This window comes from Toxotes jaculatrix, chromosome 1 (genome assembly GCF_017976425.1).
Source record: "Toxotes jaculatrix isolate fToxJac2 chromosome 1, fToxJac2.pri, whole genome shotgun sequence".
NCBI lineage: Eukaryota > Metazoa > Chordata > Actinopteri > Toxotidae > Toxotes > Toxotes jaculatrix.
Window position 1 is genome coordinate 6,267,651 of NC_054394.1, and position 11,708 is coordinate 6,279,358.

Genomic DNA, 11,708 nt, shown 5'->3' on the forward strand with positions numbered 1-11,708 from the left:
CCTTATAGTTTTCTATTATATAGTATCAGTATTTGTAGTGTTATGAGTGGTCTGCACCACATGTTACTTTTTGATTGTTTTGATGGTTGTTTCACTTTATTATACACTATAAATAGTTATTAATTTGCAAAGAATCAATTTGGCCCAGTAACTGAATAAAGAATGAGACATTACATTTCATTACAAAATCCAAACCCTGCAGCAGCTGTAAAAATGAAAATAAATACATCTTGTATGCAGAGTCAACAGTCTGCTCTGTTTTTGTGTGTTTTCTAAAGTTTTAAATGTGTTTTAGATGGTTAATGGCCTGATAAAGCCCAGTGTAGCATTACAGCTGACAACAACCTCAACGCTTTCCTGCAGGAGGTCTTCAAATAAGGAAAATGCAAATAAATCCTGACATACACATAAAGCCTGTCGATGGAAAGCAATTAGTTGGATTAAACTGTCTGATTAGTGACAATATTACAGTCTGAAAAAGGCTCCAGAACACCAGGCAGCTCTGCTTGGCTTTCATTTTCTTACTCAGTTTCAGTACGCAAACTCATGTGTTCACTCACACACACAGTTAAGCACTCCTGTTTTTGTTCTGTTAGGAGGGGGGGCCAGTCACAAACAACATAGAATTGAAATGGCAAAATAAACCAAATACACTTTATTTATAAATCTTGAGTTATAATTTAATACGGTACCAATATGTTAACCAATATGCTTTCACAGTACATCAGAGTGGTTGTCAAAAAGAAGTAAACACAAATACTCACTCACACACACACACACGCATGCACGCACACACGCATATACACACACTTTTAAGTTCAGCAATACCCTGCAGTGGTCTATTGTGCCATTAAGCGGCCTGGGCTCATAAATGCATGAATTATAATGAAATAGATTTTTTTTTTTTTTTTACTCGACCTGGGAAGTTGTGTACAGTTCATTTATCCCTTTAAGAAACTGCAGTTATACATTAGGCCCAGTGCTCTTAGAATCTCTCTCAGACAGTCAGTGTAAAACACCTGGAAACAGAAATGAAGTATAAGTGTGAGGTAATGCATCATTCATTAATCTAGTGGAGTAATGTCATTACTTTTCACTGTAACCAGTTACCAGTGAAAAGAATACAATTTTTTTCTTTAACTCCTCTGGATATAAAAATATCAGATTCATGTACAGCTATTGAACATTCAGCCTCCTTCTGCTTGTCTTTTTTTTTTTTTTTTTCCATATTTAGCCTCATCATCAACTCTCATTTTAGATGAGAGGTAACGATAAAAGATTAATTTCTCTGAGTGGCAAAATTCATTAATTTGATGAGAAACGTGGTTTCTGATCATTAAAAGGAGAAACAAATATTTTTAGAGGGCTAAAAAAATAGAAATGGAATATTGTCGCAAAAGGAATCAGTCAGAAAGTATTAACTAAAATATGTAAGGAAATATTAATGTAAAAAAGTAATGATACTACCTATGCAATGATTAACAAGTAATGCATTACTTGGCGCAACCTAACACTGATCACGAGAAGTGCAGTTTCCAAATATTTTTTAGCTCTCTTTCTCTGCTTTCTTTCAGCATCAATACAGAGCATTAATCTCACCTCTGCTGGTACACAACTGAGCAAATAGGTTAAAGTCAGAAGATGCTGGGTTTCAAACATTTGTGTGAAATCTTTCTGAAACGTTCTTTTAGTCCAAAGTGCCATGTCTGGAAGGTATGAAACAAACGAAAGAAAGAAATGGATGGACACGAGACAATCCCTGCACCTTTCTCTCTAGCCGGGGCAAAAATACATAAAACATTAAAAAAAAAAAAAAAAAAGGAGCCAAAACATAATTTACAAACACGATAAATATACACACAGGGCCAATAAATATTGTTTGTTATCCCAAAAACAATAGACTGAGAGTGGTCACCACCCTGTAAAAAATGTCCATCATAACCAGTCATTTCATCTCATGAAATATTGTTTCTCTTTGAACATTAAAAAAAAAAAAAATTCTGCCAGTGGGGTCAGATTGTTTCTCGATGCCAAAATGGTTTATTTATTTCAGGAACCTTTCTGAAAACATAATAACACAATGCAGAAAACAGAGATCATTAATCTGGATATTAGTGAAACCAAATATTTTTTTAACTTGAACATTTCTGTAATTATCTCATTCCACTGGCAGTTTTTTTTTTCCTTGTTTGAAGCAACAGAGATTTTTGCTGCATTAGCTGAAATGACTTGGTTTGAGGTGTGAGACCTTTCCTGACCTTAGCAGCACCACTGTAGCTTTTTACTCTACTGAATAGGCATGTAAGGCCAGTTGAAGCTGCTCCCGGACAGCAGCATGTCCCTTATCAGAGTTTCTATGGGGGTTTTCCCCACCAGACGGACGAAGAAAAGCTGCTCTATGACAGAAGAAGAGACGGTGCGAAGGGAAGGCAAGCGGAGCAGCAGCTTCCCAAACCTGTTAGGCTGGTTTGGATACTGGCTCCTCACATACTCTTCTAAAGCGCACTGGGATTTCTCTTGCAGACCCTCCACATGGGCCACATCCGACAGACCACAAGCATCTACAGACAGAGAGAAGAACAGCAAGACAAACAACAGGAAGGAGAAGAAGTGGTCAAGACCGGGCATCGAAAGGTTGGCCAGCAAAAATTCTAAACACTTTAATTTAATAGATATTTCACTAACTAGGTTAGCACAGAGCACACTACAGCACGGAGCAGCGTGGGAGAGACAGAACAAAATCAATGGGTGATGTGGTGTTTCATGAGAAAGGGGAGAACTGTGATCATCACAAGGCAAAAAACCACCAGAAACAAAAATCTGTTCTTTGTTCAGGAAAATCACGGTGGGGTTTTGCTCCTAAAAGTTATTGTTTTTCACTTGATACTACTCACTACGTCTCTGATCAAGGCATTAATGGAATGAGCAGGATTGCACCCTCCTGAGTATTTGTGACTGTGTTCACATAGTTTATAATTATTTTAATAAGCAGATCTGAAATAGTCTGGGTGAGATAGAAATAGAACAGTAAAGAGGGTACATACTCTAACACCCCCTGTGTACAGTATTTAACAGAATAAACCAGTCAGTGAGACATGGTCAGTTAATAGTATATAATAGAAGTGCAAATGTGTCAAAATGCAAGAAATGAACAAAATCTCTAAATGTGCAGTCATGATCACTGCTGTGGTGAAAACACAACCACATGACGACAAAAATCCAAATACGGTCGCCCTGTCATTGAGATAAATTGATATCCCATCATCATCTATTGCCATCAGGGATCAAAGATGGCGCCATTGCTCCCATCAAATACAAATACAAAAACATTTAAAACAAAAAAAAAAAAAAAACATAAAGGCTGTTCAGAACGTAAAGATAAGGAAACAATACCGATGTGTCAATAGCATAACCAGAGGACTGACTTCTTGACTCTATAAGACCTTTAAGTGTTGTATGTGTAATATTTCTACACAGCAGACCCCTCTGTTTGCACTGTGATGCTGCAGGCTGGATGGCAGCAGGGGTTAAAGAACGGTTACTGTGTCCCAGTTTAAAGACACGTGTTCAGATGTGCTCATGGGGACTGAAATAGACCTACATAGGAGACCTTTTTTATTTTTTACTCTGTTGCTACTTCTCCTTCGCCATCAAACATTCTGACTGTATTAAAAGGCTCTGAAATATGCATTTGGCAATACAGCGTCTGATGACGGTCATAAAGGTTTTCTTGTGGAAGAGTTACTTGTCAGTTAAATCCAGATACATAACAGATTAAATTCTTAACATAAATAAATATATTTATGCTAATGATATTTGCATTGATATTTATATCAATGCAAATGCATGTTTAAAGCAACGCAATCAGAATTAGAAATAAATAATTCTCATATTCATTTTTTTTAGTTCACTATTAGATAAATAGGTCAATAGATAAATGCAAAATTTAAAGCTGACTAATTACAAGTTAATTTAGTTGCTTTCTATTTGGGGCTTAAAATACAAATAAACTTGTCAGCTGGATAAAATATTGTATTTGATAAAGTGCCCGATCGCTTCACTTTTGACAGCATCTAATAAAATATTCGATGCTGTCAAAAGTTACATCCAGCCCTAGTTTTATTTGCATACTGGATGATTCATGCTGAGTGTTTCTCTTTATTTTTATTTTTATTTTAATTTCAGGGGCTGCAGGGATTTGATGCAGTTTGTAAACCCACCTGACCTTATTCACAACCTCTTAAATGTTATAATAAAAACACACTTTATAATACTGGAAAATTTTACTATGTTCCTTTAAGGCCGGACAAACTGCATGAGGTCATATAAGTTCACTGCATGTCTCATTAGGTCTTAGCCTGTGGTAAAGAAATTACTTTCTTTCACATGACTTTCGTCACATGAAGACATGGTTTTTTTTCTAAAGGGAAACAAAACATAAACTAAATCGACTGTTTTTTCCTTTTATTTCTTGTCTTTAATTTTTTATTTTATTTATTTATTCTACATAATGATCCTGGGGTTCTGATCACATTTACATAGAGCAATTAAACAGGCTAAATATTTTATTTTTTTTGCATCCAATACATTATTTGTTTGTTTATTAAGTAAACTGAGGCCCCTAAACAAACCCTTACCCTAACTTTAACGGTCCAAAAGGTTCGTTTTAATAGAAGAGGGTAGGTGCTGGCATTTCCTTTTTATTTTTTTTTTTTTCCGCATTTGACGAAAATACACATTGCGAAACACAGCTATATTTAAGGGGTTTTAACCAGATTTTTATGTCCCACGAAACCAAAGTTTAATGTTCAGGCTATCATCACAATTAAAATTGGGTTTTCTAAAAATATATTTTGGTCTTTTATAATCAGTTGGGCCTTGGTTCACCCACTTTGCATTTTCATCTAGATGCCCGATGCAAAAATTGAGTGACAAGTTGGCTTTTTTTTAAGGTATATTTTCTTTTTCTTGCTTTCTTTCTAAGTTATTATTATTATTATTATTATTATTATTATTATTATTATTATTATTATTATTATGTTTTTACTGGTGGTTGTTTGTTTGGATGCAGGGACGGAGAGTTTACCTGTGGTGAACAGCACGATGGCCTTGATGCAGCTGTACTCTGCTGAATCTACGTGCAGCACCTTGAGCTTCTCCACCTGTTCCTGGAAGACCCGGATGTGATCCATGAAGGCCACTACCCGGTCCGCTGACATCGGGGAGGCGTGGAGGCCGGCGGCGGCCAGCAGCGGGGCGACGTGGACGGGCATGGAGCACTGGGCGGCGTTCAGGACGAACAGTTCGCTCCAGGTGAGTCGCAGCAGGGCCACCTGATCCGGTACCTGCAGGTCCGGGAAGAAAGGGATGTTGCGCGCCCACTCCACGGCGCTGAAGAGCATTCGGGCCGCCAGCTCACAGATGTTCTCTATGCCCATGATGTTGTTGTTCTGCAGGCACTGAGAGCCGAACCTGGAGGTCGGGTATGGCTCGGCCCGCAGCAGGAGAGAGATGTATCCTGACAGATAGGAATGACACTGTAGAGGGTCTCCGTTTGTCAGGGCAAACTGGCCGTGGTAAGACTGGGTAGGAACTCTGCCTCTTTGGACAGCTGCAAAAAAAAAAAAAAAAAAAAACCAACAACAGAAATGTCAAATCAAGCTAGAAGGCGATTAAAACAACACAAGTAACATTTAAAGAGAAACAGCAATAGTTAAATGGGGGAGACATCTTTAAAACAACAGGGGTGTTCATTAAAACCACAGAACACCCCCACCCTCCCCCATTCAGACAGTGTTCATTCCTGCGTCCACTGGTAGCCTGTGGTAGACTGGCTCTTCAGAAATGGACACGCATAACTTTTAGACAGCTCCTGGAAAGAAATGTCACATTCAGTTGGCTGCTCGGAAACCTATTTGTAGGCCACGACCTGCAGATAATGGCGTGCGAGATGTTTCGGCATGATTGTGGGTCAGGGTCGGACTAGCCATCGGGCATACAGGCCTATCGGGACAAATCCCGGTGGGTCAGGGTTTTTTTTTTTTTTTTTTTTTATGTCTTATTTTTTTTAACCGGCCCTCTCTGTGTACCTGTCATTCAGGGTGCGCATGAGCGCATGCTGCGTGCGTGTTCCGGAGACTTGGCTTAGTGGCCAATCACAACCAAGTTGCACCCACTCAGCGACCCGATTTATTTTTGCTTTATTTATTTATTTATTTATATTTTTGGTGGTGAAATCTGGATTAAAGTTTATTCTAATTTATAGCAGATCTGTTCTTTTAACTCTGCGATGTGACTGTCGCTGTTTTTGGAAGCTGCAACAGTAGGTTTACAGCGGGGGCTGCGCTGGGCCTGTACGACCCGCATGCATAATGAATATGTACCAACACACACACACAGACAGAGACACACAGTCCACATGCGCACACACAATTAAGCAAAAAAAAAAAAAACGTCACAAACTTGAAGGCTACAATATGAACGGAAAAAAAACAAACATCGAAATTAAAGTAAAATGCAGCAGTGCTGCTGTCGAATTTGAACATGGGACATATAAGGCAGATTCAGGCTGTTTCCACACAATGGCCGTGTATGACGGACACACAGCCCCAAATAGCAACAATAAAATACTAAACATGCTACAGGATGCTAGCTGGAACACACTAATCTCTCTAATACCACAGGCTAGACAATATAGACAATATAGAGACTAGTATCTGAGACAAATAGAATAATAAAATGTATGCCGTGTTACAGAAATATTTATAGGCGGAGAAACATATTTCTGCAATATCTCAGACTAGACAAAGACAAGATGTACACGGCTGTGTCCTGAAAGAAATTATGCAGACACTAGCTTGGCTATACAAATGTAACACACAAAATTAGAGTTGTGTGTTCAAGGAATATAATGACAGTGAATAGAGAACATCATGTGAAACTGAACTGGGTCCTGGACCGTGTAGTGCTGGATAATTTGATGTGATAATACCGATAGCAACAACGGGAGGATGCCAGCGCGTACCTTCCCTCCTCATGCCGACTTTGAGACATTTCTTGAGGCGACAGTACTGGCACTGGTTGCGGTGGTGCTGGTCTACGGGACAGTTCCTGTTGGCCCTGCAGGTGTAGCTCAGGTTCCTCCTGACGCTGCGTTTGAAGAAGCTCTTACATCCTTCACACGTGAACTGTCCATAGTGCTTCCCGCTGGATTTATCCCCGCAAACGATGCACTCGATCTGTTGGCTCTGCTGTTTGTCCATGGACGAGGAGGAGGAGGAGGAAGAGGAGGTGTTGTTGTTATTGTTGGTGGCGGTGGTCGCGGTGGTGGTGCTGGACGGATTAGGCGGCGGTGCGCCCTGGGGTGCGGCTGCTGTCTGGGGTATTTCCAGAGAGGACGCCGGGTTCATGTGTCCCGTCAGCTCCCCGGGCAGAGACAGAGGTGCGACCTGGGACACCGGGGAGGAGAGGGTCCCCTGAGTATCCCCGACGCCTTCGGTGTTTCTCCACGCCACCATAGCCATATCGACCGTCACCAAAACTTTGCGCGCCCAACTTTCCTGTTTTTACGCAATAATTGACACACAAGATTTGAAGATATTAACTGCTAAAACACGTTCAAGGAAGCCGCGGCATTGTCTGACAAAATTAAATACAAGGTACGCCTCAAAATATGAAAAAAGCTCATAAGGTTTCGGCAATAAAATTATAACGCGCGACTTCACAAGTAAAGAATGGGCAGTCACCCAGAAACAGCGTCGGCGCGGGGGAAATCCAAAAAGAAAGCTTCATTCAGACCGAGATAATGCGCTATAACATCCACAGAGGGAAACATAAAGACAGGCAACACTGAGCCAAAATCCACAAGAGGAAGCAGCGTTATCCCAAAAATATGTAATCTGATCCTCTCTGTCCGGTGTGTCCAGCTTTAATGAGAAAACCGTGCGAGCAGATCCCTCATCAGTGATGGAGTCGCCGGACCAGGCTTTCCAGACGCTCCCTGCTCTCCCGATCAGTCAGAAGTTACATTAAAAAGACAACGGAGGGGGGAGAGAGAGGGAGAGTGAGAGAGAGAGAGAGAGAGAGGGAGAAAGGGTGATGGATGGTGATTTTGATGATGCTTTGCTCCGGGACGGAGGAGGAGAGTAGTGCGTCCGCACGTCACGGCTGTGACTGGGTGACGTCTACGTTTGGGGCGGGGTTAAGGCCCGGAGACGCTGGTCTGGGAGCAGCAGCATGGGGGCTTCAGCTGGATATGATGTGTTGATACACACTGCAGTGTGTGGTGTGACTTCTTACCTTCAGCGGGATCTTCTCTGGATGTCTTTCTTTGTGTGTACCTGTGTGTGTGGATATGTCTGTGTGTGTGTTACTTGCTGTTGTCCTGACAGACATCTGTCTTATACTGTGTAACCTTCTCTGGAATATAAGGAGAAAACATACTTCATCTCACACTTTATTATCCTCGCATGAGGAGTGTTACAGTCGCAGCAGATCCCAACTGCAGTAATTTGATGCCACCTAGTGTTATCAGTACATTACACAGGAAATTACCTCATGTGACTCACATGGCTTGAGGGGATATATTTCTAATGAACTGTTGCCAAGATTTAGCATGTAAAACCTTATTTAAAGTGTTTATCATACACACATATGAGGACAACAGGCTCTTTAATTCACCCCCCGCATCTGTGTTGCAGTAGGCTGTACCAACCCTGACTGTAATTTTATTTGTATAATTGGACTTATCGTGCTTTTCAACCTCTATTTTTTTCTTTATTTTTAACATTTTTTTTCTAGTCATTTTTTTACAAACTGCTGCATCATAAACTGACCAAATGTGAAGCCACTCGCAATAAATGATATCATAAGGTTGTAATCTTTATACAGTCCACTTTTCTGATTTGCATGCATTTGTATTCTTTAAATCAAAGCATCTTTTTACACTTGCCCCTCAGTTTAAAAAATTCATTCTATATTATATATTATATTATTAATGAAAGATTTTGACAGTCACCCAAAACAGCTTTACACTCACACAGTGTTTTGCACTTCTAAACTGATTTATGTAAAATCAATAATCTAATAGTTTGTCTGATCTTATCCGTCGTCACTTACTTGCTTAAAACCAAAGGCACTGCCATCCCTGCACAACAGCTTTCACATTATGTTTTTGTGTGTTTGTCTGTGTCTGACCTGGTGATGAGATTTAATATGTCTGTGTGTGTCCCTCTAGTTGCACTGATAATCGGCACAATTCACAAATCATGTAGTATGTTGTTTTATAATACATGCAACAGTGCAATAACTTACAGCTGCAACCTATCCTACCTATAGTTTGATTGCACTACACTTTTTTGCACTTACGTAGAGTGATACATGCAGTGTTGTCCTCTTGCTCCTGTGCCATCTGTGTCTTTATATACTACTTTTATCTCTTGATATGCTCTATCAAGACTAATTCCTGACCATTTTTTTGTCTTGATTATGAACTATGATTGAACGATGTTGATTTTTATGGAGGCCTTTGATAGCGAGTCTCTGCCATGTGAGCATGTCGGCCTGCCCATTTCACCGTTGACTCATGCTCCATGAGTCCTGAGGCTGAGTGTGCTGTCATGTTCTTCCAGACGGCCAGAGCTGCAGTCATCCAGCGACTGCTCACACACAAAACAAGCTTTGCTCTGTCTGCTAACAAAACGCAAGGCTGACATCCAAGACCAATCAACAGTGGAAGGTCAAAGCTAAAGTGTTTACCACACTGGATGGGGATGATTCATTCCTCCACAGTTTAATTCACTGAACTCTCCCCTCCCTGTTCTATCTTGTGGAAAGTCCAGTTGACATTAATCACAGATTTGGGAGTTTAAAGATGATAAACCCCCCCGGCCCCGTTTTTTTTTTTTTTTTTTTTTTTTTTTTGTGGTGATCTGGTGCCCTTTAAGGCTTATTACCAGTGGGGAGCTGATAGCGAGCTAAATGGAGACAAAGTGAGGGAGAGTCTGGCCAGGAGAGACCTGCTGTGTGTGCAAAACCACCGGGATGTGGCTGTTTACAGCACAGTGGGAGGCAGCGCTGGCTTGCTGCTCAGAGATCTGCAGAATTTTTTATACTTTGAATACAACTCCTCTCTAAGCGCTTTACCCCATCTAACCAACCCATGATGCCATATGGTTTTCTGTTAAATCCACCAAGTGTTTAATGTTAGGACAGATACAGTAGAAGTGTGACAGATCTGCTTGAGGTCAAAGAGATGCGGTTCTGCCTATCCACTGGGGGAAACACACACACACACACACAGGGGGGCTGATAAAGTACCACAGAATGATGTCAGTTTGCTGGAAATTTACTTTCGTAATTTTGAGACTGATAAGAATTGGTCTTGCAAATTTTAAAAATTAAACTAAAAAGTTGCTCAACAGTAAATGTTGGCCTGGGTGGAATAAGAAAAAACAAAATCAGACAGACAGAGACAAAGAAACTATTATTAAGGGCAGTTTAATTAATATTAAGAGTGTTTTACAAACTGTGTACATCATAGTCTTCTAGGAATATGCTGTACTATTCTTACCATTCAGAGTAAATGATTGTGGTGTAAGCTCATTATGTTAATGAGATTTTTAGTTGTGATCTAAAAGTACGCTGCAGCCTGTTGCTGTCATAGCAGGTGACTGTGGACGTGTCCTGCTGAGGTTGTAGCAGAGCCTCTGTGAGTGTGCAGACCTGGGAACAACCTTTCTTAGAGACCATGACAAATGGGAAAATCAAGCAACACCATAACGTTCTAACTAGTATGTGTACTGGTTATCAGTTGTGGTGTTTGGTAGCAGATATATTGTGTTGTATGGTGTAAAAAAGCAGACAGCCACCAATGGAGTGAGAGAGAAAGAAAAAAGGCTGATCTCAAATGCATACAAGCTCTTTAATTTGGACACTAAAGAGAGTTGAGATTAAGGAGTTTAAAGGTTAAGTTGTGGTCAGTATATACCATCACAGGCACAGCACTGAAACCTACATAAACATCAACAAGCTTCATGGCCAATACCAGGCCTTTGTTTAAATTTCATTGTTCTAAGATGAGCTGTTTCAGACCCTGTTTGCTGGTTTGTGTCTTGCTTTCCTCTGTCTGGGCATAGAAGATATAAATGTGACAGGTTTTTCTGTCATGCTGGCTGATTAGACGTCTAGTCAGATGAACTGGGATGAAGCTGGAAATGCTAACAGTCTAAGTTGTCTCGACCTAAAAGGGGCAACAAAACTAACACGAGGATAAGGAAGATGTTTGTCAACCACAGTTTGTACACTCCCCCAGATTCCTGAGAAGAGATCTAATCAGACAACACATGCAAAGAACTATGTAGGGGGACTAAGGGTGAGTAGAGGCTTCAATTTTACAACTAATTCTAAAACTAAGCACAACTAATTGTGCTTCATATTGAAAGTCATACCACAGTAGACCGCTGTAATACTATACTATTATAATAGACCTTTTCACAGTGGACATTTTGATTTGTCAGAGCATGAAAAGCACAGGCTTAGCGATGGCTCCATTCCATTTAAGTAGGCCAGTAAGCTACGCCAGTGAGGAAACATGCCTATTAGCAGGGAACTCCTAAATGAAATGCAGCCATCATCAGTTATTTTAATTACACCTGTGCTTTTCCTGCTACGATAAGTTAAAATGTCTGCTGTAAAATAAGTTGATCAAG

At 40.3% G+C, this 11,708-nt stretch overlaps 1 protein-coding gene across 1 annotated transcript; it reads right to left on the bottom strand.

Moving 5' to 3' along the window:
• Positions 1-626: 626 nt before the first annotated feature.
• Positions 627-7,851, bottom strand: LOC121179779 (COUP transcription factor 2-like). Its single transcript, XM_041034806.1, has 3 exons — positions 7,025-7,851; positions 5,087-5,611; positions 627-2,561 (listed from the first exon to the last, which is right to left on the bottom strand). Exons 1-3 carry the CDS (start codon positions 7,521-7,523, stop codon positions 2,287-2,289), a joined length of 1,299 nt encoding a protein of 432 aa, XP_040890740.1. The 5' UTR covers positions 7,524-7,851; the 3' UTR covers positions 627-2,286.
• Between the last annotated feature and the right edge of the window lie 3,857 nt (positions 7,852-11,708).

What these genes read in the sequence shown, in the direction of transcription:
- LOC121179779 (XM_041034806.1), bottom strand. Translation starts at nt 7,523, where the DNA reads ATGGCTATGGTGGCGTGGAGAAACACCGAAGGCGTCGGGGATACTCAG. An exon ending in AGTCGGCATGAGGAGGGAAG is followed by an intron (nt 5,612 to 7,024) that starts GTACGCGCTGGC and finishes TTTTTTTTGCAG; the next exon opens with CTGTCCAAAGAGGCAGAGTT. An exon ending in CATCGTGCTGTTCACCACAG is followed by an intron (nt 2,562 to 5,086) that starts GTAAACTCTCCG and finishes CTCTGTCTGTAG; the next exon opens with ATGCTTGTGGTCTGTCGGAT.